We start from the raw sequence: 26,300 nt of genomic DNA on the forward strand, positions 1-26,300 counted from the left end.
TTGTTACTAAACCTAATTCAGATCTGAAACTTTTCCTGAATCCAAGGAGATAAATGGGAAATTCTCTCTGGGTACTTCCCACCTGAACTGAAGGAAATGGTAAAAAGAATTCCCATTAGCGATAAATACAGAGGATGAATATTTCTGCTAGGACAATAAATAAATTGAATAGAAAATAATGACAAGAGGAGGGTTAATAAGAATCTGGGTTTCCACTGAAGCAATAAGGCTAAAACAAGTAACAAGTCACTGAGTTGTTACTAAAAACCCCAGTAATACTAATCATTTTCACACAGTGGGATATTTCCATGACAATCTACGAATATAGTTTAAAGTCAATGCTGAGCTGAGTACTGACTAGTGGAGAAGCCAGAAGTGCTCTCTGGTTGAACCCTCAGTGAAATCAATACCAGAATGCCCACAGAGTACATCGCTATTTCACAGAAATATCTTTCTTTCCTTCACCACCAATCCTGAGTGTAGTTTGGTCACTTCATCTGTAGAAGGATAGAATGGAAATAGAAATGATGGGAGAAGGAGTTTCCAATCATCTGCATTCAACAGGGTCAGGGGTCATATGAAGACACAGAAATACAGCAATTTACTTTCGAAAAGAGAAAAATTAAAAAGACATGACTGAGACATGTCACTGACCCGTGGAGACTGAGGAGGGAAATCTCAGGGGCTGTGCTACCCTGTTCCAGGGCAAAGAGAGGAGCAGAACTCCCCCCAAAAATGACACATGCAGATCCTGGAGAAAAGGAAAGAGAACAGGGACAGCAACAGGTGAAGGTGACTGAAGAGGGAATTCCCTTGTATAAACGGGGGATGTTATGGAGATACTGTGATCTGGATCACTTGGTAAGCTGGGTCTGTCATAAATATAAAGGGAAGGGTAAACCCCTTTAAAATCCCTCCTGGCCACAGGAAAAATCCTCTCACCTGTAGAGGGTTAAGAACCTAAAGGTAACCTCGCTGGCACCTGACCAAAATGACCAATGAGGAGACAAGATACTTTCAAAAGCTGGGAGGAGGGAGAAAAAACAAAGGGTCTGTGTCTGTCTGGGTGATGCTTTTGCCAGAGACAGAACAGGAACGGAGTCTTAAAATTTAGTAAGTAATCTAGGTAGGTATGTGTTAGATTATGATTTCTTTAAATGGCTGAGAAAATAGCTGTGCTGAATGGAATGAATATTTCTGTCTGTGTGTCTTTTTTGTAACTTAAGGTTTTGCCTAGAGGGATTCTCTGTGTTTTTAATCTAATTACCCTGTAAGGTATTCACCATCCTGCTTTTACAGAGGTGATTCTTTTTTACTTCTATTAAAAGCCTTCTTGTAAGGAAACTGAATGCTTTTTCATTGTTCTGAGATCCAAGGGTTTGGGTCTGTGGTCACCTATGCAAATTGGTGAGGATTTTTAACCAAACCTTTCCCAGGAAGTGGGGTGCAAGGGTTGGGAGGATTTTGGGGGGAAAGACGTGTCCAAACTATGTTTTTTCAGGAACCCAGATAAAGTTTGGTGGCAGTCCAAGGGCAAAGGGTAAAATAGTTTGTACCTTGGGGAAGTTTTAACCTAAGCTGGTAAAAGTAAGCTTAGGAGGTTTTCATGCAGGTCCCCACATCTGTAGCCTAGAGTTTGGAGTGGGGAAGGAACCTTGACTGGTTTGGCCCACAGAAATAAAAATCTGCACATCTTCCATGTGGTTTTGGACCAATAGAAAAAAAAAACAGGTACAATTCAAGTGACTTTTAAAATTGCGTATGAAACTGAGTTAACAAAATAAACGAGCTTATGAACAACCAGAAAATATACTTCTCAAGTGAAAAACTATCAATGGACTTCTTTGCAAAGAAATTGTAAGTTTTCTCACAGGAAAAGCCACAAACTGTCTGGAAAGGAAGAGTAGACTGAATTACTTGCCTAAGTGAAATTAAATACCCAGAGAATTGCTAGGCCTGTGATGATGATGACCAGGGCTTGCTCACCTGTGGCTCTCCCTCCCGTGTTGTGGAAGTCCAGCCAGGCAGGTCTGCATCTGCAAGCAGGCACCCTGCGTCAGGCGCAGCTCCCATTAGTCATGGTGGCCAACAGGCTGGGAGCCTCCCGGCCAATGGGCTTGGGAAGGAGGGGTAGGCAAAGGGGGAGATTGTAGGGAGCGGGATGGTGGGGAGAGGAGCCGTCTCTGGAGGCACAAAGGGGGGGGGTTGTCCAGAGAGGGGTGATGGGTGCACAAGGGCCGGTGGGGGTCTTTGCGGGGGGCGGGAGGGGGGACAGGGTTGTGTGGGTCTCTGTATGGCATAGGGATTGATGGACGGAGCCAGCTGCAGCCTGGGTCTGCTCTGTGGGGGCTTGCTATAGTCCCCCCCAGGAAACCCCCTCTGTACTTTGCATTTAATGCCAGCCCCAGGGTGCCCATCACTGTCTGACAGTAACACACTCCAGCTGCTCTCTCTGCTGCACCTCTCTCCCCGGCCCTAGTGTGGAGGCGTGGCCAGGCAGCTCCGGCACCGCCCCCCACAGCTCCCATTGGCCGTGGTTCCCGGCCAATGGGCTGGGAGCAGGGTCAGCGCTGGGCGGGGACGGAGGCAACATGCGGAGCTGCCCTGCCTGGGCCCAGACTCTCCACAGCACGCAGGGAGCTGGGGGGGGGGGAGGGGAAGCCACCCCCACGGTGAGAGGGCCCCACGTCGCCAAGCCATGGCGTAGGGCCCCCCAGAGCATGGGGCCCGGGGCCCAAACATTACTGGAGCCAGGCCCATCCTCATGAATATTCAAGGAGCAGGAGCACCACGGGCCAATATAACTCAAGGCCTATCTCCTGCCCCAGCCTCTGGGGGCACATCGTCCAAGTGCCCCCCTCCAGCTGCCGGAGGGGAGGCCCTGACACGGGGGGCGGGGGGGATGGAGCAGCTAAATGGCCCCGAGCACCCAGAGCAGGGGGTGTTCATCTGGCAGGAGCTGATGCCAAAGCATCGTGGGGGTGACTGACAAAGGGGGTGAGCAAAATCCTGGGTTCAGAGGCTGCTCTCAGGGCAATCCTGTGTAAATGCACTGACCTTGCAGAGCAGACTTTGGTCCTAGTAACAGTCATGTCATGTCTACGCAGACTGCTCTGTTAAAGAAAAGATATTACACCGCCGGGGAAGCTGGGAGCTTTGGCGGGGTGAACCTCATTTTCAAGTGTCCAAAAAGCATAGTAAAACTTTAAACAGGAGACAGGTAATAGCTTGGCTTTCAGACCAGGATGCTTACACTTTACCATCTTTCTCACCCACACCTATGTATTTACTTAAAATACACAACCTCATCAAATAACCAAACCAAAAAGTGAAATATATTTACTGGGCTTCATCCATCCATCAGCCGTTGATGCTGGTGAATTTTTCTTTTCAGCTGCCTCTTTCCTTTTTCTTTTGAGCTTGTTTACCCTCTGGCCTGAGGATCTCTTGTGTTCTGATCATACTGTGGAGCAGACAACATTATTATGATGAAACGGTCTTGTAAACTTAAAAAATAAAATACTCATTAGGGTGTTTTTCTTTTTAAAAAGTCATAGCTTTAAAACAAAATAACCCATTTCAGGCTGTACAACAAACACAGATTATGAGTTTATTTCTATCACTTTAACAAAATAACAACCCCAGAAACATTTTTTAAAAACACATCTCATTTTGCAAAATAAAAACCAAACTGCTTGAAAACCAACTTTTAAAATCCATTTTAAAACACATTTTTCCCCAGAAACACCTGTTAGTTTGAAACACACCAAACCAATAGTTTGCAGCCCTATAACTTCTGTTTAAGAAACCCAGCAATATATATTTTTTATAACCACACCTATGTTTTGCACAAACTCACACACCCCAGCAGTTTAAAACACCAAACCAACAGTTTGCAACAAAATACTTTCTTAAACACCCACACTTATGTATAGCTTAGGCCCCTGAATTACTAACAATTGAATCATTCAAGCCAACTCTTTTAAGAAGACAAACAACCCCATTTAAAAAAACAAACCCTTTTTGTTTCAGAATAAAAATCAAACTGCTTTTAAAAACCAACTTTTAAAAACCATTTTAGACCCCCCTCCCCTAACATTCCCTTTTGTGATCTGGGGTGGGGGAATTCAGTTGTCTGTACAACTGGGTTCCTTTTGGCTATTTTTTTCTTTTAGTTAAAATACATTTTTCTTTGGGGCCTTGTTACAGTATTAAGCAGTAAATCACCATACACAACAATCCTTAACGTTACTGTACCCATTTCCACCTGTGGAGCCCCTTGCAGATATCAGTGAATATCTTGGGGCTTGTTCGTTTGTTTTTTAAACATATTTCTTTCATGCTTAAAGTCTGGGGGTTGTTTTTGAAATGAAATGGGTGTACCACAACCATAGCAAGCACCCTAGAAATACCCAGAGCTTTTAAATGTTTGATTGTCTTTAGCGCAAATGTTTGTTCTAAAGTATGGTGGAGGTTTGTGAACCCTTGAAATTTTTAGTTTTGTAAATATATTATTTTAATGACTTTAAGTTGCTAGAAAGAGTGACCCATAGCATTCAATGAACTGCTGGGGTTATATTTAAACTGTCCAATAGAGTTCTACCAACTGCTGGGGTCATATTTTTAACTGTCTAATAGCATCTATCAACTCCTGAGGTTTTATTTCCTTTCATATTAAATCTCGCCATCCTCACCCACCCACCCCCCTTACTGTGGGTGTACCCCATTCAAATTTAATTTCTTATTACTAATACGATTAACCCTGATGGCAACAAGGGTGGGTAATGTCAGTTACCCTGACTATTCAGTGGGGGTGTGGTTAAACCCATTCAGTTCAACAGGATGGGTCAGCTCTGTTGTACTCAAACACATGTCTGAACCATCCCTGGGTTTTTTTTTTTAATTGTAAGCACATTTTTAGGGTTCCCCCCCCACATAATTCTACAACTACATTTCATTACATGATTGCATTACATGATTATACAACTACATTTCAGTTTTTTGCTGTAAATGGGTATCTTTTACACAAAGACATAAGAGCTAGGTTCTCACAAACTTTTTTTTTTATTAACAGACATACAGCTCCTTGAAAACAAACCAAGATGCTCCTTTAAAACTTTTAGCTCACTTAAGGGCCACTGAGACCTTCGAACAGAAACACAGATAGTCACAAAGCTCTTTTCAATAGATTTTTTTTTTTTTTTTTACAATTTACAGCTATCACGTTTTATATCGCCAAAATGATCAGGGCCTGCAACCCCATACTCTGCATGTCCCTAAACCTCCAACTAACAGAAGCTGGGACTGGATGACAGGGGGTGGATCATTCAAAATTTCCCTGTTCAGTTCTTTCCCTCTGGAGCATGAGGCACACTGGCCACTATCAGAAGACACAATACTGGGCTAGATGAACCATTGGTCTGACTCAGTAGGTCCATTCTTATGTAAGTTATGAAGAGTAAAATATGGACAAGGGAAGCTAAAGACATTAGGGGAAACTCCATGGCTTGCAGAACTAAGGATAATAAGGAGGGGGTTTTTTTTAAGTGTATTAGGAACAAAAGAAATCCTAGCAATGGTGTAGGCTCATTACTAGATGGAGACTGTTTAAAAGGATGCAGTAAAGGTGGAAGTGTTCTTTTAATATGTTTTCTCTCTTTGGAAACCCCATGTCAGTGTATTTAGAAAGGACAAGGGTCTCCAGTGCTCTTACATTTTTGCCACAGCATGAAGGAGTAGAGGTGGTGAAGTCCAACCACAACTCATCGCAAGATCTCCTGCTCCTGCTCAGCACAGCACAGAGTGGGACACCCCACCAGCTGGCCCAGGACTCTGAACTCCTCCACTCCCTGACGGAGAGAGGGAGCAAAGGGAGTCACTTGTTCCTGTAGGACCGGTGCAGTGTGTCCCCCTGCCATTGTACTAGCGATGGGTTAGAACCAGGGGAGGCAGAGCCCAGCGTAGAGAGACCGGGGACAATGAGAGCAGGAGGAGCCATGGGGCTTAACACCAGGGGCTGAGGAAAGCTCAGTAGGGATGGGAAATCTGGGTAGCAAAGTCAGCAAACATTGCCCCCAAGTGAGAACCCTGGTAACAAATGAACTAACATCCAGTCTCCATCTCAAGGGCAAGCTCCTCATCCCAGCCCCTTCTGCCATCCCCCTCCCTCCACTGACCTCAGGCCCAGGAGCTTGGGGTCACCTTGGACTCCGCTGCTCTGCATCCCGCCTCTCTCACTCCATCCTGAAGCTCCCCAAAGCCCCCACTTTCTGCACTGTGCCCAGCCTGCTGGCTCTCTCCTGCAGCCTTCTCCTCTCGTCTCCCCTTCCTTCCAGACCTTCCCTTACCCCTCCTGCAGCCTCTGCGCTGGCTCCCTGCTCTTCCCCACATTGCACCAAGCCCCTTGTGCTCCTCTCTTGCTGTCTGCACAGCCTCCCCACATCCACTCCTCATTGCTCTGGCTCCTTTGGCTCCTCCCATCCCTTTCACTCTGTCCTCTCCCACCTCCCTCCTTCTGTTCCGCTGCCCCAGCCTCTGGGGGCACGTCATCCAAGCGCCCCCTTCCAGCTGCCAGAGGGGAGGCCCTGCCACAGAGGGGATGGAGCAGCTGCAGCAGCGAAATGGCCCTGAGCACCCAGAGCAGGGGGCATTCATCTGGCAGCCTGGCAGGAGCTGATGCCAAAGTATCTTGGGGACAACTGACAAAGGGGGTGAACAGACACCTGATTTCAGAGGGTGCTCTCAGGGCCATCCTGTGTAAATGCACTGACCCTGTGGAGCAGACTTTGGTCCTAGGGGAACAGCGGAGAGAGTCCTTGGAGATAGAATTATGGGACTCAACCCAAAGCACACTGGAGTCAGAGGACAGACCCGTCGACATCAGTGCTCGTTAGACTGGACTCCTACCGAGACTGGACTCCTACCGAGGATCTTCCTGAGTCACTATTCTAGACCCGCCTTCTCCCTGCCAGGAAGCGCTGCACAATGAGGCTGCTCAATGCAGTTAGGAGGCGGCCAGGGTCAAAGGCTGCTCACCTTGAATTTGTGGTGCCCAGCGATGAGTATGATCAGCCAGCTGATCCTTACCACTGCCCTCAGCTGCCCATGCACCTCCTTGGACGTGGTCCTGGGGAACAGGAACTGAGAGAAACAAATTGGGACAAATTGCTAAAGAGACGTACCAAAAAATAGCACAAGCACATAGGGTGAAAATCAAAAAGGCTAAGGCAAAAATGAGTTCTATCTGGCAAGGGACATAAAAGGCAATCAGAAGCAGCTCTATAAATGCATTAGGAGCAAGAGAAAGACAAAGGAAAGTGTGGGGCCACTACTCAGCAGGGAAGGAGAGCAAATAATGGATGACACAGACAAAGCCAAGGTGTTTAATGCCTTTTTTGCTTCAGTTTTCGCTAAAAAGGTAAATGGCGACAAGATGCTTAACACAATATTAACAACAAGGGGGGAGGAATACAGGCCAGACTAGGGAGAGAACAGGTAAAAGACAATTTAGGTCAGTTAGATGTATTTAAGTTGGCAGAGCCTCCTGATATTCACCCTCGATGTAGCTAGGCTAAGTAATGTCTGAACCTTTAGGAGGGCTGTGGTCCCAGAGGACTGGAAAAGGGCAGACCCAGAACCTATCTTCAGAAAGGGGAATATCTTCAGAAAGGAGGCCCCAAGGAATTAGAGACCAGTCAGCCTAACTTTGGTACCCAGAAAGATACTGAACAAAGTATTAAACAGTTTGTAAGAACCTAGAGGAGATAATAGGGTGATAAGGAATAGCCACCCAGGATTTGTACAGAACAAACCATACCAAACAAATCTAATTTCCTTCTTTGACAGGGTTACTTGCCTAGTGGATGCAGGGAGGCAGTATATGATGATGGATGTGAAGTTCAGTAAGGCTTTTGACACAGTTCCACCAGACATTCTCATAAGCAAACTAAGCCAATATGATTCAGATGAGATTACTATAAGGTGGGCGCACAACTTATTGAAAGACCGTACTCAAAGAGGAGTTATCACTGACTCACTTGCAAACTGGGAGGGTGTCTCAAGTGGGCTCCCCCAGGGGTGTGCCAGATCCAGTACTAGTCAATATTTTCATTAACAACTTGGTTAACGGAGAGGAGAGTATGTTTTTAAAGTTTGTGGATGACACCAAGCTGGGAGGGGTTGCAAGCACTTTGGAGGACAGGTTAGAATTCAAAATAAGCTTGCTAAATTGGAGAGTTGGTCTGAAGTCAACAAGATGAACTTCAGTCAAAACAAATGTGACATAACGCACGTGGGAAGGAAAAATCAAATGCATAGAAACAAAGTGCGGGATAACCGGCTAGGTGCCACTATTGCAGAAAAGGATCCGGGGGTTATCATGGGTCTTACACTGAATAGCAATCAACAGTGTGATGCTGTTGTGAAAAAGGGAAATGTCATTCTGAGGTGTATTAGCTTGGAGCACTGTGTCCAATTCTGGGCACCACGCTTTAAGAAAGATGTGAACAAACTGGAGCCAGTTCGGAGGAGAGCAGCAAAAATGATCAGTGGTTTAGAAAACATGACCTCTGAAGAAAGGTTGAACGAATTGGGCATGTTTCCTCTTGAGAGGACAGAGGGGGCACCTGTAGCAGTCTTCAAATACGTTAAGGGCTGTTACACAGAGGATGGTGACCAATTGTTCTCCATGTCCCCTGAAGGTAGGACAAAAAGTAATGGGCTTAATCTGCAGCAAGGGAGATTTAGGTTAGATATTAGGAAAAACTCTATGGGTGGCTGAGCACTGGAACAGGTGACCTAGGGAATCATAGAATCTCAGCATCGAAAGGGACCTCAGGAAGTCATGTAGTCCAACGCCCGGTTCAAAACAGGACCAATCCCCAAGTAAATCAGTGGGGGAAAATGGTGGACTCCTCATCATGGAGGTTTTAAAAAACAGGCTGGATAAACACTCCTCAGAGATGGTCTAGGAATGCTTGGCCCTACCTCAGTGCAGGGGGTGGAGTAGATGACCTCTTGCGATCCCTTCCAGCCTGGGCCTTCTGTGATTCCCTCTTCCCAGGTTCCAGAATGGAGGAGACCAAGTCTCTGCCAAGAACATTTCCCTCTTTTTGGACCACAAACCACCCACAGAATCTACTTCCTGTGGCCCCAGAACTAGAACGTTGGGGGAAATCTAGTTCTGGGCTCTGGCCAGGTGGGTGGGCCCATGAGTGATGCTCCGGGCCCACAGCCCAGGGATCCCAGTGTGATTGCTGAGAAGGGCTGCAAGAGATTTGCCATCACTCTGCAACCCCACCCTGCCCCCAGGCAGCTCAGCTGTCGTGTTGATGGGCTCTGGAGGCAAGGCCCTGCACCCAGCCAAGGGCAGGGCATGAATGCCAGGGTCAGATGCGGGCTCAGTGCAGATCACGGCAGATCCCGTCTCCCAGATATAGCAGGGGCACTTGGTTCTCCAGCCCAAGAACCTTTGTATAGAACGTACTCTGAGGAACAGAAGGCACGGGGGTGTCCCATGCTTGGGATTAAATGGAGCCTTGGTTCCCAAGCCCCACCCCAGCTACAGGTCTAGTCCCCTTCCTGCCCCCACGCCTCCAGACCTCCAAGATGTTCTGCAGCACCACAAGGTTGGACTTCTGATCCTCGCACACCAAGGCCTTCAGCATCTCATCCATGGCTTTCAGAGTCTGCGTGCAGAGCAGAGGAGAAACCAGAGCAAGTGGTGTTACCCAGCCAGGCGAGGAACCAATGCCCTGGCGTGTGACATGCCCCAGGTCACAGCAGCCCCTGGTATTCCAGCTCATCCCCTCACTTGTACCTGCAGGGGACCTACTGCAAACTCCTCCTGGCAACAGGACCCCACCTGCCTTTGCTGTCCCCAGGAAGGCCACTGCACACAGTCTAACCCACTGGAAGAGTCCAAAAGGACTCCGCATTTGGACGGGGAGGGAAGATTTCCAGCCAAGCTTCAGTTCCCCTGGCCTGTGTGGGTCTGAAGCAGCCGATCTCAGGCCTGTGCCCCCAGCCATGCACTGGGGATGAATGTGCTTGTGAAGGGAGTGTCTGTTCCCCACTAATTGCCGGTGCATGTGAAGGATAAATGCCTACTAGTGCTACCCCATGAGGGAGTTACTCCTTTTTCTGCGGCCGTGGGGCCTGTGCTTTGCTGCCGCAGTTCCTGAGCTGAAGTCCTGCCAAGAAGCTGTGATCATTACACTCTTATGCCAGTGCCAGGTAACCCAGGGGGCAGGTACACGAGCGACTGGCAGAATTCCCACTCGGTTTGGGGTGGCTCTTCACAGCCAGTTTGGGGCTTACCTTGGTGTTCAGAGCAGCCTCCATGCCCTGGATGGTCTGTGCTGGAGGCAGGGAGAAGATGCTGGAGAAGCAGGTGGCGAGCAGGTTGGATTGTTCCATTCCCCACAGTGGTGGCTTCACATTGCTAAGAGAAGAGACACGTGCGGATTGGAGGGCTGTGGCGAGACTGATGCGTGAATGTTGGCCGCAGGGTCCCAGGACATGGAAACACCTGCAGGGGCTCTAGCTGGGGGATGGAGGATGAGAATAGGCCAGGGGGCGGTGGAGGGAGCCGGTACTGTCTTTTCTCATACCAGCAGGCTGAGGTGGAGATCACTGTGCTTTGCCGTAAAACAACATCCCGCAAACGGCATGGACGGGAGACTAGAATCTATTGGCACAAAAGCGCCTCTGAACCCAGCGGCCACAGTGCAAAGGAGTCTGCCAATCCTGCCCCGCTGGGGGCAAGAGACCCTCCCTCCACAGCCATCTGGACTGCAGCTGCACAGTCCGGGCCAGCAGAGAGATGCTGCATCAGGCCTCAGTAGGGCAGAATCCAGGCAGGGATCCAAGATCTGCCTCTGCCCATTACTCTCAGCACGGTGGACAGGGCACAGGGAGGCAGGAAGGTGGGGACTGCCCAGACGGCATTAACCCCTTCACCCCCACTGCCAGAGCATGGCCCCAGCACATGCCATGAGGTGCCAGGTGACTACTCGAGCTGCCCCCTGCAGGACACAGCCACGCCTGTCAAGGCAGGCGGCAGCCAGTGAGGAACAGCTAGGCCCACTGCTTATGCAAATCACCACCACCCCTGTCCACCCCGGCAGAGATGGGATCACGGCCAATGCTGTTGCCTGCCCTGACCTCAGGAAGCCCATGTCCAGTGGGGAGAGCCACTCCAGCACCTGCCCCGCCTGCCCTTCCCATTCCTGGGGAACCTATTGAGCCAACTGCGAGAGCCGAGCTCCAGCCCGCAGCATCCGCCACCCTCCGGATGCCTGAAGGGCAGGCTTCTGGGAAGCTCAGAGCAGGATGCCAGTGGCACCGAGAGAGAGCCCCCCATGGCACAGACAGTGTCACGTGCCAGGGCTCAGCCTGCCCAGCCTCTCAGCCACAGGGAGTCGCTGAGCTGCCGGTGTGACGCAGCTGGCGGCGATTCCAGTTGCTCCGCTTCAGCGGCACCCAACTGCCCCTCTCCCCACAGAGCCATCGCCTGTGGGGTCCCAGAGGGGACCGGTCCGAACCCCCTCACTCCCTCCCCCACATCTTCATAAGGCCACTTGGAGAGGTCGCCAGGCACCGAAGGATCCTCCACCACCAACCCACTTCTGCCAGCGCCCATGCACCAGCCCCATGACCCGGTGCCACGTGCCCAGGGGAATCAGAAGATGGGGGAGGAGCAGAGGGGAGAACACCCTGGAGAACTGGCCATGCCAAGAGGCTGGCCTGTCTGGCTGCACACAGCACTGGCTGGGGCTGGGAGGGCAGGCCGGGTACCTCAGCTCCATGATGGCGAGCATCACTTGCTAACGCACCACGCCGGTCACGGTGTCGACGGACTCGTGATCAATTAGCTCCTGGAGAGACAACGTGAGGAAATGCCAGCCAGGCTCTGAGCTCCTGCCAGGCTCCGACTGGGGAGCAAAGTGCAGAGCCTGCAACACGTTGGCTCGACAGCCAGGTCGTCCTACTGTGGACTCGATGGCGTGCAGGGCTCCAGCCGGGGAGCGCAGTGCAGGGCCTGTGGTCAGTGCCCCAGCGTCATGCACCAGTGCACTGCAAAGGCTCCATCAGCATTAGCCCCCAGGGACTCCACCTGAGATCAGGCCCCCTTGTGCCAGGTGCTGCACACACACAGAGTGAGAGCCAGTCCTTGCCCCAGAGAACTCACAAGCTAACTGGACGAGACAAGGCATGGGAGGGAAACTGAGGCATAGAGGGGGAAGTGACTTGCCCAAGGTCTCACTGGAGAACCGAGCCCCAGCCCACTGGACCACTCACCAGCCCACGCTGTCCCACGTTCAGGGAAGGGAGGTAAGCTCTGGAAAGCTTTTTGCAGCGCTGGAGAGCAAAACTTTCCAAATCTATGGAGCAGATTTGTTGCTAGTTCCCTAGTGGGCACTGGCTGCGCAGTGTTGGGGCTCTGTGCAGGGAAACTGGCGTATACAGAGCGACCTGGTGACTTGGAAAGCTGGGTGCAAGGGAACAATACATGTTTCGATACAGTTCTATGTTTAGGAATAAGGAATGCAGGCTACACTCACAGCATGGGAGGCTCTAAACTGGGAAGTGGTGACTCTGGAAAAGACTTGGCAGTCATGGTAATCAGCTGCACATGAGCGCCCAGTGCGACGCTGAGGCCAAAAGGGCTAATGTCATCCTGGGATGTATAAACAGGGCAATCTCCAGTTGTTAGACAGGTTATTTTCCCTCTGTGTTTGGCACTGGTGCATCTGCTGCTGGGATCCTGTGTCCAGGTCTGGTGCCCACAACTGAAGGAGAATGTTGATAAATTGGAGAGGGATCAGAGAAGAGCCACAAGAGTGATTGAAGGACTGGGAAACAGCCCTTATAGTGAGAGACTCAAGGAGCTCAATCAGTTCAGCTTAATGAAGAGAAGGTTACAGGGTGACTTGATGACAGTCTGTAAGTACCTACATGGGGAGCAAATACTTGATAATGGGCTCGTCAGTCTAACAGACGATCCAATGATTGGCAGTTGAAGTTAGACAAATCTGCAGAGATCTCCAGGACAATCACTAAACCCGCCAAGTAACACAGCTCTAGTGTGTGTTCTACTCACCTTTATCTTCTCCACAAGGAGGGCTTTGCTGAGAAAAGCAGCCAGGTTTCTCTCTGGGCTCCTAGTGAGGACGGCTCTGCTGAAGGTGCTGACGCAATCCAAGAACTTAAGTGTCTTGGTCTCGTCCTATGCCCCACAGAGATTAGACACAAACACGAAGGTTAGCGTGGAAAGGAGCTTCCAGTGGGAGAGATGTCAGAAAGCCTCCCTCCTAGCGCTGCTCAGGCTTTAATATGCCGAATGCCAGGAGGCCATTCATCTGGCAACAGGAGTGACTATCTGGGGAGGGCAGGGCAGCGCTGTGTGAAACCAGACCAGAGAGGGAGCAGATCTCAGGGCAGGTGTCCAAAGAGGAACTGCAACATGGGGGCTAAGCAGTCAGAGAGTCTTACGGGGGCATGGTAGTGTGGGAGGAACATCTAGGTATGATACCCTGACACCCCAATATTCGCTACTGTCATGTAATTAGGATATGTTTGGTACAAGGTATGTTTTGTGATGTAGCATTCTAAAAGTCTTGATCTGCTAGACATTAATGTCTCATTGGATTGTATGTGCTATTGTTGTATGTGAAGTTATGAACTTCAGCTATGTATGCGTTCCTGAAACACATTGTGAGGTTCAAAACAGCCTTTCAGGTACAACAGTAAAAAAGCCAAACACTGGCTTATTGAGGAAATGCACACAAGCACCAGGGTTACCCCAATAGAAACCTCTCCGAGATAACACGACACAATGGGACCTGTTGGACCCAGGTCACAGCAAAAGAGTTTTCCAGCAGTTGGGAAGAGGAGATAAAAGGAGAACAATGACATCTGTGGAGCGGGAGGAACCTCACACTCCCTGCAATAAGATATCTGGAAACACCTGAGGGACGAAGATTGAACTATGAGAAGTGATGGTTCCAGGCTGGAGAGAGATTCCTAGCCTGTGTAAGAAAACCTAGGAAATCCAAGCTGCAAAGCCAAGACAGCTTGTGCCTTAAGTATGTGCCAACCTTTTCATCACTCAGGGGGAGAATCTGCAAATGTATATCCTATCTAGTGTGTAAAGCTTCGTTTGCGTGGTTTATTGACTAAGGTAATCTGCTTTGGTCTCTTTGCTATCTCTTATAACCACTTCAAATCTACCTCTTGAAGTTAATAATCTTATTTCTTCTTTATACCCCAACCCAGTTAGTGCAATTAGTAACCGATGGGGAAGGGCGAAGAGTTGTTCGTACCTCTCTCCACATCGAGGGAGGGGGTGAATTTCATAAAACCTTTGGGTCTGTACTCCAGAGGAGGTGGGCAGCACAATACTGGGACAAGCCCCTTCAGCTGAGTCTTCCCACAGCTGAGCTCAGTGTCTGTGTCTTTCTGCAGCTGGGCGTGGCCCTGCCTGTGTGCACGGCTGGAAGAAGCTTGTGAGCCTAGCCCAGCAAGACAAGGTAAAGGGGGCCCAGGCTGACAGAAGAGGTGGGCTCAGTGGTATCCCAGTACATCAGGTGGCACCTTAAACCATCACACTGGGGACTGGCCAAATCCAGTGTGCACAAGTCCACAAGGGGCTGGAAATTGAAGCAAGACACATTGAAACTGGAAATGTACGTTTTTAACAGAGAAAGTAATAGACCATTGGAACAACTGAGCAAGGGGCATGGTGCGTGATCTTTTGTAACTCAAGATGGGACATTTTTAAGATGCTCTAGTTTAAACAGGAATTATTTGGGGGCAGGTCTCTGGCCTGTGTTATACAGGAGGTTACAGTGGTCCCGTCAGGCCTTAGAGTCCATGTATCATCCGTAGAAGGGCGGATGGTGCATGTGGACAGGGCACTAGCTGACACATCAGAGGAGGGCTCTTGGTACCTGTTCATTGCCCTTGAGAAAGCCGTCGACGTAGTCCAGGGGCTCTTTCTCCTCGGAGTCTGGCCCCATAAAGCAGGAGGCATTAGCAGGTGAGGGTGAATCTGATCAAAGACAGAGCAGTGGTAATACCTGGGGCTGCCAAGCTGCAGGCTGGGTGACAGAGATCTTAGAGGAAATTCTTGCCCGCAACTCCTGCCTCAGTAGGGTAACAGCCCCGATGCACAACAGGGTCTGGCACAGCGATCCCTGGCTTCCCCACCTCTTTGCTGCCCAGCCCAGGAAAGATCCAGTCGCAGCCCTGGTTCCCAGCGGCCACCCCGCTTCCCCACCCAGCATGCAGGCTCAGCCTGGGGATTGGGGGAGAGCCACACTTGGAAGGAAGGATGATGTCAGGCTATGAGTGGTGTCCCCACTCTCCAGGCCATTGCTGGAGGGGGCAGAGGAACTGGCAGTGAATCGGTCTACTCCCCACTGCGGGAGAGGGAAGAGCTGCCCAGTCTGCGTGGGATATTGGGACACAGGGCCTGCCCGTTCTGCTTGTTCCGACTGCCTCTCCTGCCATCGACAGCCAGCCAGAGCCACCGGGTGTAATCTGGGCAGGGCCTGGGCTCCCATCATCAATCACCCCGCCAACGCCCTGTGCTGCAACATGCATGGCCCCCCTGCAAAGGGGCCAGCAGATGGGGCTACAACATCAGGGGGCATCATGCTCTGACTGGCGCCCTGCAATCCTAGACTTAACAACCCACCATGCACCGAGCATCCCCTTCGACTGGTGGAAAACATCCTCCGACCCTGCAGAGTGACGGATCGGGGCAGGCAATTCAGTCAGTCTCCACCTGATGCTTCTGCTGCCGCCCCTAATGCCCCCCTCAGCTGTAGAGGCTGCAGCTGCTGCCAGCAAGAGGGGCCATTACCCCTCTGCCTGGGTTTTGCTGTCTCTCCATCCCGTGGCAGCCCAGAGTAGTACAAGATCTATGGAGTCTTCTCCCCCAATGACACCCTGGTCTTGCAACCCCAACCCCCAGAGGGGCCAAGCCCCACCGCAGTGCGGGGCCATGGCCCCTGCCATTTTTTACAGGAGGCACCCACTCACCAGCACGGAAGGGCTGAGGCACACACAGCTCCTGCTGCTGCTGTGGGCTCTTCCGCTTACATCCCTGCGGGAAGTTTAGTCTCCTCCCAGGCTCGGATGGGCTTGGAGAGGCCCTTGGGGACTTCCTCAGCATCCTGCAAGAAGCCAGGACAAGGCATTGCTTGTGAGTGATGAGAGGCGACTGCCCTGTTCAGCATCAGGGCCAGCCCAGTTATTTCTGTTCCACCAGTGCCTACAGATGCCAGCTGAGATCAGGGCCCTGTTGCACCAGGTGCTGCAGACAATCCCTGGGCTGTAGGGCTCAGACTCTAACTAGCCAAGGCAGCCAGTGGGGAAACAAGGGAATGGATGTGCTCAACGTCACCCAGTCAGTCAGCAGTACAGGCAGGATTAGAACCTAGGTCTCTGGACTCCCAGGCCAGCACCCCATCCCGCAGGCTGAACGGCCTCCCCTGGGTCACTCCCGCCTCTCCTTCTGCTGGTTCACAAACAGCACAGCAGACAGGCTGAATCCAACCACTCAAGAGTCTTCCTGCCCAGGGAAATTACCCTGATCCCTTCTCCCATAAATATTGGGGTTGTGGCAGGTCCCAGGTCGGGAAGGCCAGCGGGGTGGGGGAGCTGGGGACGGGCTAATGAGCAGCAGAAGTTGCTCAGACACCACCATGAAGGGGAAGGAGCAGAAGGCAGGAGAGCTGCAGGCAGGCTCGTACCTTTTCTTCCAACCTCCTGGCCCCTTCGTCCCTGGTTCAGTGTGAGCTGTGGGAGCTCTCTGGGGCACAGGAGCTGGCTGGTGCCCAGATGGAACGACGTTGCTTATTGCACAGATCTCGCTTTCCCCGAACATTGAAAATGCTTCTACAACCATACCAGGGCCCGCCCAGATCCTTGCAGCTGGTCAGTGCTAAATTGTGAACTGTGCCCTGGCCTCCCAGAGTGGGACAGTGGGAGAGGGTGGGGCTGGCCCAAGGCCCTGCTGGATTGCGGCTCACGTGTACGGGGTCCCAGTGCTACAGAGCTCTGTGCCAGGGGCCGCGCTTTGTGGGGGTTTCGCAGCTCATCTCTCCAAGGTCTGTGTGGCAGCAGCTGCTGCAGAGAATCCCAGGCCTGATTCCCCCGACGCTGGGTCTCCTGAATGGCCCCTGCCCTTGGGGGCTCCATTCCTCACCCAATGTCTCCTGCTGACTCTCCAGCAGCTGCAGGACAGGTGTCCTAATGCAGCTCTAGCCCCCTCCAGCACTCAGAGGGACTGTCCTGGTAAATAGAACAATGATTACTGGCAACCTGAGAATGCCTCTTCCCCGGCAGCCTCAGTGCCATTCCCTCTGGAAGGGATGGCAGCTCCACCACTCACACTCCCAGCTTCCTGGGAATGAGCCAGGATTAGCGCTCGGGGTAGCCAGGGCGTCTCCAGACCCCCAAATGGGAGAATAAGTTCCATCTCGGCTCCTCCTTCTCACTACAGCGCAGAACAGGGATTCACAAACTCTCCCCGCCCCCACTTCCTAGCCCACGCTGGCGGCTCTTTGCACCTGCCCAAGCTGCTGGGTGCCTTGGCCGTGGGATGTAAAACGGTCCCGTCTCTGCTTCCTCTCCCACCGCTGCAACTATGCAGGAGCTGCTTTAATAGCAGCCCCCCCCCCCGCACAACTGAGTCTCAGGCCTTGCTAGCTGCTCAGTGCCTCAGCAGCCCCAGGAGATGATTGCTGCGCGGGTCTCGGCCCTGGGGAGGCAGTAACTTCTAGAAGCAGGGAGAGCAGCACCACCATAGATCAGGGAGGTCTGGCAATGCCAGTGGCTGGCTGGGGTCTCACAGCCCAGGAACCCTGAGCAGATTGTCAAAGACCAAATCCCTGTCACCACCGGCTCTGTAGCTCCCCTTTGCTTTCGGTCTGCCCTAAGCACCATCCTGATCCTCCTCCCCCTTGCATCTGAGCACTGTCCAACCTCTATTGCATTTATTCTAACCGCCCCCTGCGGGGTAGGACCTGGCTGCTACCCCACTGTACAGACAGGAAACCGCGGCACAGAGGGAATGAGGGACTTGCCCAAAGCCACACAGAGCATCTGTGGCAGAGCTGGGAAATGACCATAGGTCTCGTGGGTCCCAGGCTGGCACCTTCTCTTCCAACCTTCTGCCCCCTTCGTCCCTGGTTCAGTGTGAGGTGTGAGAAATCTGGGGCACAGGAGCTGGCTGGTGCCCAGGTGGAACTATGTTGCCGATTGCACAGATCTCACTTTTCTGAAACATTGAGTCTGCTGCTACAACCATACCAGGGCCCGCTAAGATCCTTGCAGCTGGTCAGGGCTAAGCTGTGACCTGTGCGACGTAGGGAAGACAAAACAGATCTTCCATCACTACCACAGCTCTGTGTTACATGGGACTCACTGCTGGCTCAAACCAACCAGCCCTCCTAAAATGGAGCCTGTAAATCCTCCAGCCCTGCTGTTCTCCTTTGTCTGTAGTGCCCAGAGGCCTCAGTCCCGGATCAGGGCCCCATGGTGTTAGACATTGTACAGACACAGCCCAATTCCCCCCACGCGGGGTCTCCTGGGCAGGAGGGGCTCCATTTCTCACCCAGTGTCTCCTGCCAGCAATGATGCTCTGAGAGACGTCTATGCTCTGGGCTTCCCGGGCTGGGAGGCAAGTGTGGCTGTCTCTGGGTGACTCTGCTGACTCTCCAGCAGCTGCACTTCAGGTGTCCTAATGCAGCTCTAGTCCTCTCCAGAGCTCAGGGGGCCTGTCCTGGCATCAGACTGTCCTGGTAAATAGAACAATGGCTCCTGGCAACCTGAGAATGCCTCTTCCCCCAGCAACCTCAGTGCCATTCCCGATGGAAGGGATGGTGTCAGCAAAGGTGATGGACGCGGTCATGCCTAGTGGTTGGAGCTGGACTCAGGAGGCCAGGGCGTGAGTGGAGCAAGGCTGGAGGGAGACCAGAGCTGGAGTAGGACTAGGAGCGGGGCTGGAGCAGGCTAAGACTGTTGCCAATGTCAGACAGGAGCGAGTTCCTGGCCCTGGAGTCGTGTTGAGCAGACTGAGCTGCTGCTGTGAAATGGATACACCTGCTCTGGGAGTCACGGGTCCAGTTCCTGGCTTGTGGTTGGCTGGAGCCCAGCACAGGATGGACTCAGGGCCTGACAGATGGCTCCAGGGGGCGCTTGGCTCCTGGCCCAGCAGGGTACTGACATGCCAGGCACCCCAGGGCATTATCACCAGCCCGTTCCCAGTCTTGGCATGGCAGTATGTTTCCTTCCCAGTCGCCGTCCCCTGGCATTAAACCAGGAACTCTGCGCTGAGGATGTGCACCTGGCAGCACGCAGCCTCCTGAGAACAGACAGGCCAGGGTGCAGGGCGAGGGCTCCCAGAGAGAAATAGCATGAGGGCAATGCTGGGAACCCCCAGGCCGTCTTCAGCTAGAGCATGAGGGTGCCCTAGCCTCCTAGAGAGCATGAATCTAGCTTCAGCTCAGCCTTTGTGTCCCCCCGTTCTCTGCGCTAGATGGGTCGGTCTCCTGGAGGGACAAAGTGCCGATCAGGAGTTCCTGGCTCATCCAATGTCAGTTTCCAGCTCTTGTAAAAAAACCGGTGACTTCCCGAACACAGGAGCTGGCCTTCTTCAGGCTGTGCTGTGCCTGTACACGTTCCACTGTAGGGGCGTGTGCACCCAGGGCACGCGAGTCACAGACGTTTGCCAACAGTACCACGGAGCAGGGCCTACACCCCTGCTCTCCCCGTGTGCTCGGGCTCGGGCATCAAAAGGGCACATCTGCCACCTCCCTCTCAAGGCCTTCGCACCTGTGTGCTGCCAGGTGAACATCCCCATTTCTACTGAGGCCTCAGGGACAAGGTTTCTGAGGAACCGGCTGGAGTTTATCACCCCCTGTGTTGCACCCCTACGGCTAGCTGGGGATCCAAACTCACTCACCGGTTTGAGCCCCTGCCTAGCCAGGCCCTGTTCCCTCCCCCAGGCAGTTGCTGGCCCTGAACTCCTGCAGGCAGCCATGACACAGAGGCACTTGGGGCTCGAGAGAAGGGCTATTGCCAGCTGAATGACCCCTGCCTGTACAGTGGGGATTGAGGCCACCTTTACCAGCAGGTGCCCCCCAAGTCCTGTGCTATGCTGAGTCTGGGGAGATGGGCAGGTTCAGCCTCATTAGAGAGGATGTGGCCGGACAGACAGACAGAATCAGGTCCCCACGCAGAATAGGTTCCAGTGTCGGGTCCTGTCTATACCCACAGCGTGTTGCACCCAGCATGTGCAGATACTGGATGTTCTGGAATCTAAGTTCAGACACTAGAAACTGCCTAACACCAGGCTGAGGTCTGGGGCTGTGTATGGTACAGAGCACAGCACCCCTAACGACGGGCAGGAAGCTGGGAGATGTGTAGGATACAGAGCACAGCACCCCTAATGCTGGGCATGGGAGCTGGAGATGTGCAAGGTACGGAGCACAGCACCCCCTAAGTTGAGCAGCGGGGCTGGGAGATGGGGTAATGTCGGGTACAGAGCACAGCACCCCCTGATGCTGGGTAGGGGGGCTGAGGCTGTGTACAGTGCAGAGCACAGCACCCCTTAACACTGGGCTTGGGGGCTGGGGTTGTGTACAGTACAGAGCACTAACGCCAGGCAGGGGGGCTGAGAGATGAGTGCAGCACCCCCTAACGCCAGGCAGGAGGACTGGGGGAATATGTAGGATACAGAGCTCAGAGTCCTCTAACCCCTGGCAGGGGGGCTGAGAGATGGGGGGTGTAGGGTACAGAGCACAGGGGCGTGGTCTCCTGCCCTGACAGACTGGGAGGGAGTCACAAATACCCCCTGGTGGGCAGAACCAGGACACCCATGGCCGCCCTGCTGGAAGCAGAAGGGCAGGACAGGAAGCGGAACTGTGCAAGGCCGGCCCTCCAGCTCAGATGGGAGAGAGCTGCCAGATGAGCAGGACGTCTCTTCCCCGCTGCGGGAGCCCAGACCTGACAGAGCGCTATCATGACAGAGACCCAGAGGGGCTGCCGGAGCTGCCAGACGCCAGGGACTCCGAGGAGCTGGTGGGGCTGCCACAAGCCGTCTACCCCAGTGAAGCGAACGACCCTGGAACCCATGTACACACGGAATGGGCATGTAGGAAGGAGCCCAGGGCAGCCGAATAGGGTTCAGCCGTGTTATTGACTACAAGCCGGCCAGTGTGTTGCCGTCAGATTTTCCCTGCTGCCCCAGTGGCAGACCACTCCACCGCTGTTAGGGTCCTGGGCTGGGACACAGTGGAGCGGGAGGGCCTGGGTTCCCCTACCCCCGCCACCCCACCGTCAGGAGTGGCAGCCTCCCCACCTGGTTATCAGGAGGCCTGCATTGGTCTGGCACCCGCCTGAATCAGGACGCCAGACGGTTGTGTTGACTCTCCCACCAGAGAGCTAACCTCCCCTAGTCTGCGACGGCTCTGCCAGACTATAGGCCAGAACCCCCCTACTTAATTGCTGGCCAGCCCCGATCAAGGGCCAGGCAAGTGGACCTCCTGCTGCTCTGCCTGCCTGTAGGCCAGAGCTCCTTCTCGATTGCAGCCCTGCCCTGATTGAGGGCCCCAGGAAAACAGACTCCCTACCATTGCTTGGCCTGACTGCAGGCCAGAACCATTAACACTGAGCTAATTTTCCCCTGAACCAAGGTACCCCGGAAGTATCGTAGCGAGTGGAGTGGTCTCCCACTCAGACTGATGGGGAGGGAGCTGCGAACTCCTTACAGCCTCTCTTTCTGCTCGTTCATACTTTTCCTCTAAATATGTCAAAACACAAGCACACAATCTTATCCTGGCCAGACACAGAAAAAGAATACAAAATAAGTTTTCAAAATGTCCGACACCACCAAAATCGTACACGACCGGAAATGGGAATGGAGAGTGGAACATAAACCCTACACGGGGCAAGGAAAACTGTCAAAAAGTACATGGTGATGAAAGCTATCAAGCGGTTAACTACTCACATGGCTGGGGAGGGCAGGCGGCCAATGGGAAAGAAGCCATGGTCTGGCACGAAGTGCTCCACCCTGCTCCAGGAAGGCTCTGGTTCTCCAATCCCCCAAAGAAGGGAGGCTGGCTTTTACCAGAGCTAGGGCAGCTGGGCAGCTCCAATGACCGGGCTCTCCCTAGTGCACATCACTGTCATCCTGTGGAACAACGTCCACAGGCTGGAGCAGGCTGGAAGGTAGTTCTTGAAGGTATCCAGGATGAGGATGGTCTGCGAAGCCAGGCATCGGACTGAGGACTTGCTGTCCTGTCCTGAAGGAAATGGAGGTCAGAGCCACGGCTCTCTGGAAAGCCCCGGCAGACCAAGCCAGCACTGTGCCTCTCGGCCCACGACAAAGAGGCAGCAGGCTGGAGGCAGGGGACTCGCGGGAACAACCAGCAACCCTCACTAAACATCCCCACTGCCCTCCATAGCTGGGGGAGCCTCCAGACACAGGCAAGAAGTCACAATGAACCCCATTCACTCACTATTTCTAGGACTGCCCCGTCCCTGCAGTATCTGAGCACCTCATCCCTGCCTGTATTTACCCTCCCCTTTCCCCCTCAATGCACAGATGGGCACTTAGGCCCAGAGAGGGGGAGAGTCACAAAGGGGGCTTGGGCATTGTTAGGCTACGCCTAACTTCGGGTGCCCTACTGCCCTCCAGGAGGGAGCTCAGCCATTCTCTAGCTCCAGTTGGGAGGCCCAGCTATGAACCTGCTCTGGGAGTGAGGAGCCTGAGCTATGTCACCCCTTCCCCCTTTTCCCCAACAAATGTGGAGGAGACACTGCTCTGCCCTGCGCTGGCCCAGGGGTCTGGGCATGCAGCAGGGAGGTAGATGACCGGATGTCACCTCGGCCTCATTTGGAGCAGTGGCTTGACCCCAAGCACCCCATGTGGAGGTGACTGCCCCAAGCACTGGGCTAGTGAGTGCAAGGGGGGAGGCAGGACCCCACCTTGGCTGTGTTCTGGGGTGAGGGGGGGCAATCCTTGGTACTTGCCAACCAGCAGACACGACAGGGTGAGGGGGCAGCTGATCAGGGTTGGGGGGGGATCTACATTTTGCATCCCTTTGTGGCTCTCGCCCACGATCATATTGCTGGCGTTGGAGATTGAACCCAGCCCGCGGCTCTGGGCCATTCGTCCCCCTAACGCTCAGTGCTCAAAGCGGTTACCACTCACCGTTGCAGATAGCATCCAGCTTGTCCTGGCTCCTCTGGTCCAGCTGCCAGGCAGTGAGCTCTCCACACACACACAAACAGCTCGTCACCTCCCCACATCCCCCGTGAGGGTTTCAAAGCGTCTGTCACCCTCCAAGCAGTTTCAGAGTAACAGCCGTGTTAGTCTGTCTTCGCAAAAAGAAAAGGAGTACTTGTGGCACCTTAGAGACTTGTGCTGGAAATGGCCCAACTTGATGATCACTTTAGATAAGCTATTACCAGCAGGACAGTGGGGTGGGAGGAGGTATTGTTTCATGGTCTCTGTGTGTATATAATGTCTGCTGCAGTTTCCACGGTATGCATCCGATGAAGTGAGCTGTAGCTCACGAAAGCTCATGCTCAAATAAATTGGTTAGTCTCTAAGGTGCCACAAGTCCTCCTTTTCTTTTTCCTCCAAGCAGTGGGGCTTTCCCCCACCCCTCACTGACCAGGACGTGCTCCTGAGTCCCCAGAGAAAGGGAGAGGCCCCAGGGATGGCTGTGGGGCTGGTTGCCAAAGGAGAGCATAGCGCCTTGAGGTTCCACTACCAAGAGCCCATGGCGGGCTGTGGGGGGACGGGTACTGCATGGGGAGCAGTGGGGTTAGAGGGGGCCCATCAGCCAATCAGGGCAGTTGGGTTGAGCTTACTCCTGCGGGTTTCTGATACCACTGAGCCTTCATTCGGCAATCAGGAGCCCAGGGGTTACTTCTCGCTGCCGGCAGGGATTGAGCAGAGCCTGGGACCGGATCCAGCCCCCTGCTAAGGGGAGCCCTCTGCTCTGTGCTTACTAGGAACCTGATGGCCAGTTCTCTAATTGGAGCCTGCGGGTTCTCCAGAAAGGCCAAAGTCTGACACAGGAAGGTTTCTGCTCTCCCCTTGTAGTGCGCCACCGAGGAGCCAGAACAAGGGAGCACCAGATTATGAAAGGCCTTTCCGTCCCGCAGGCCGGGTTCCAGGTCTGTGCAGTGTCCTGCCTTCGCCCCTCCTTCCTGTGCCGGGGGGATCACGCAGTGGGACTACACCCAGGGCCAGGTGTGGTCCTGGGGCTCGGTGTGGGCACAGAGCCGGGCAATGGGGGTTGCCCTATCCACCAATTCCCCCACTCCTGCCAGAAAGGGCTACGCAGTGAATGACCCGAGGGCTCCCTCACCCGGCAGTCACAGCTTCGCCACGGCTCCTTTTGCTGGAGGAGGGCACCGAGCTGGTGCCACCTCAGGAATTGTGCAGCACTGCTGAGGGTGTCCCAACACACCTGTAAAACAAGAGGGGCCGGAGCGAGCCGGCCATGGTTACGGGAGCTGGAAGCCAGGGCCGCCCCTAGGCATACGCAGCTGCGTAGGGCACCATGAAATTTGGGGCACCAAATTGCTCCAAATTTCATGGTGCCCCTAGGCAGCTGCGTGCTGCATACGGAGCAGCCCAAGCCCCAGTGACCAGCCCCATCCCTTGGCCAGCCCCACGCAGGCTGCGCCCACTACAAAAGGCAGGGCACTCCCGGAGGGGGGGTCCCAGACAACTCCCTCCACCCTGGCTCTTACCCTTTCCCCTGCTCCGCCCCTGGCCCGCCCCCATTCCACCTCTTCTCTGCAAGCCTCTTCCCCCAGCGACCCCACACTCACCAGCAGTGGCAGGAAGTGGAGCAACCCGGTCCCAGCCCGCTGTACTCCGCCAGCTCCCAGCCGCGGCGCTCCACTTCCCTGCGCCGGTGAGTGCGGGAAAAGGATCGCCCCCCACACTCACCAGTGGCGGGAAGTGGAGCAAGGTGGGCCCAGCCTGCTCCGCTTCCCTTGCCCTGGCCCCAGCCACGTCACTCGGGTGGGGAAAGGACTGCCCCACGCTCTCACCGGCGCTGGGAAGCGGAGCGCCGCAGCTGGGAGCTGGCAGAGTAGAGCGGGCTGGGGCCAGGCTGCTCTGTTTCCCGCTGCTGTCAGTGAGTGGAGGGGGGGGGTAGGATCCCTTTCCCGAAACCTCTTCCCCCGAGTGACACGGCTGGAGCTTGGGTGAGGGAAGCAGAGCAGGCTGCTCCCGGCTCCCCGCTAATTCCCCGGGCCACTCTGGGCCTGTAGGGCCCCCAAAAGTGGCCCCCACAGCTCCTGCCTCCCAGACCCTAGTGGCGGGTGGAGGGGGAGGCCTGGGGCTTCACACAGCCCCACCTCAGGGGGGCTGCATAAGGCACCCAAATGGCTAGGGACGGCCCCTCTCTGCTGGACTAACCCTCCTCAGTCTCTTTGGGACAGGACTCTTAGTCAGCAAGGAAAAAGGAAGAGGGACAAGGATGAGATGTTCAGCAACATGCTCTGCAGCACTGATGACCCGCTGGAGTAGCAGAAGGCGAAGGAGGAATGGGACGCCCAGCAGGAGGAAGGAATACTGGCTCAATTCCTCAAGCATGAAGAGAGCAATTGGGACCAGGACCAGTTGCTGATGGAGCAGTTGATCGACCTGGTGGCCATTGGGTGCGACCTCCACCTCCAGGGCACAGCCCACTACAGCACCAACTCCACGAGTACAAACTCCCGCTCCAGGGCTGCACTGTTCTGGCTGCAGGACGTGGTACCCTGCAGAACAGGCCCTGGAAACTCTGCGGTTGGGTGGTCAGTGAACAGCTGTATGCGCTGGAATGGACAGATGTTCCCTGTGCACACCACCTGCATCGCCTGTACAGCTGTGTGCAACATGGGCAACACGTTCTGTTGGGGGCAGGAGAGCAGGGGCCAGACTTCTGACCGATTTAGTGCAACAGTATGAAACCTTCCTGCATCACATTTCCCCAACACATGCCCCGTCACTGCATTACAGGCTCCTCATCCCTGCGGTGCCAGGACGTCGGCACACAAGGCATCCCTCATTTCCCTTCCTTGTCTGGATCCAGCCCCAGTGAGGAAAGGGGCACTGTCTGGTTGCTAGTAGACTGGGCAGGTGAATCAACAGGAAGCTCCCAGCTCAGTCAAGGAGGAGCTCAGCTGCTGGGAGCCCAGAGAGCAGAAGAACTCAGCTAGCACACAGCCCCTAGGAGGAGGGCCACGAACCCTGATCTAAAGGGGTGAAATTACAA

The 26,300-nt window shown here is 53.7% G+C and overlaps 1 protein-coding gene and 2 long non-coding RNA genes across 3 annotated transcripts; all 3 read right to left on the reverse strand.

Moving 5' to 3' along the window:
* Positions 1-2,267: 2,267 nt before the first annotated feature.
* LOC140898943 (maestro heat-like repeat-containing protein family member 7) lies at positions 2,268-12,593 on the reverse strand. Its single transcript, XM_073313572.1, has 5 exons — positions 12,564-12,593; positions 10,318-10,441; positions 9,600-9,686; positions 7,036-7,140; positions 2,268-3,463 (listed from the first exon to the last, which is right to left on the reverse strand). Exons 1-5 carry the CDS (start codon positions 12,566-12,568, stop codon positions 3,425-3,427), a joined length of 360 nt encoding a protein of 119 aa, XP_073169673.1. The 5' UTR covers positions 12,569-12,593; the 3' UTR covers positions 2,268-3,424.
* Positions 12,594-14,727: 2,134 nt separating this feature from the next.
* LOC140898962 (uncharacterized) lies at positions 14,728-22,111 on the reverse strand. Its single transcript, XR_012155163.1, has 3 exons — positions 22,022-22,111; positions 16,048-16,181; positions 14,728-15,052 (listed from the first exon to the last, which is right to left on the reverse strand). It is a non-coding gene; the product is annotated as an uncharacterized lncRNA (long non-coding RNA).
* A 123-nt stretch (positions 22,112-22,234) lies between these two features.
* Positions 22,235-24,449, reverse strand: LOC140898963 (uncharacterized). The gene is made up of 3 exons (XR_012155168.1): positions 24,396-24,449; positions 23,228-23,394; positions 22,235-22,316 (listed from the first exon to the last, which is right to left on the reverse strand). It is a non-coding gene; the product is annotated as an uncharacterized lncRNA (long non-coding RNA).
* Between the last annotated feature and the right edge of the window lie 1,851 nt (positions 24,450-26,300).

This window comes from Lepidochelys kempii, chromosome 1 (assembly GCF_965140265.1).
Source record: "Lepidochelys kempii isolate rLepKem1 chromosome 1, rLepKem1.hap2, whole genome shotgun sequence".
Taxonomy (NCBI): domain Eukaryota; kingdom Metazoa; phylum Chordata; order Testudines; family Cheloniidae; genus Lepidochelys; species Lepidochelys kempii.

Excerpts from the sequence above, each read along its gene's own strand:
- LOC140898943 (XM_073313572.1), bottom strand. Across the intron at positions 9,687-10,317 it reads AGGCTGCTCTGAACACCAAG|ACTCTGAAAGCCATGGATGA; the intron begins GTAAGCCCCAAA and ends CTCTGCACGCAG. Across the intron at positions 7,141-9,599 it reads TGCTGCAGAACATCTTGGAG|TTCCTGTTCCCCAGGACCAC; the intron begins GTCTGGAGGCGT and ends TGTTTCTCTCAG.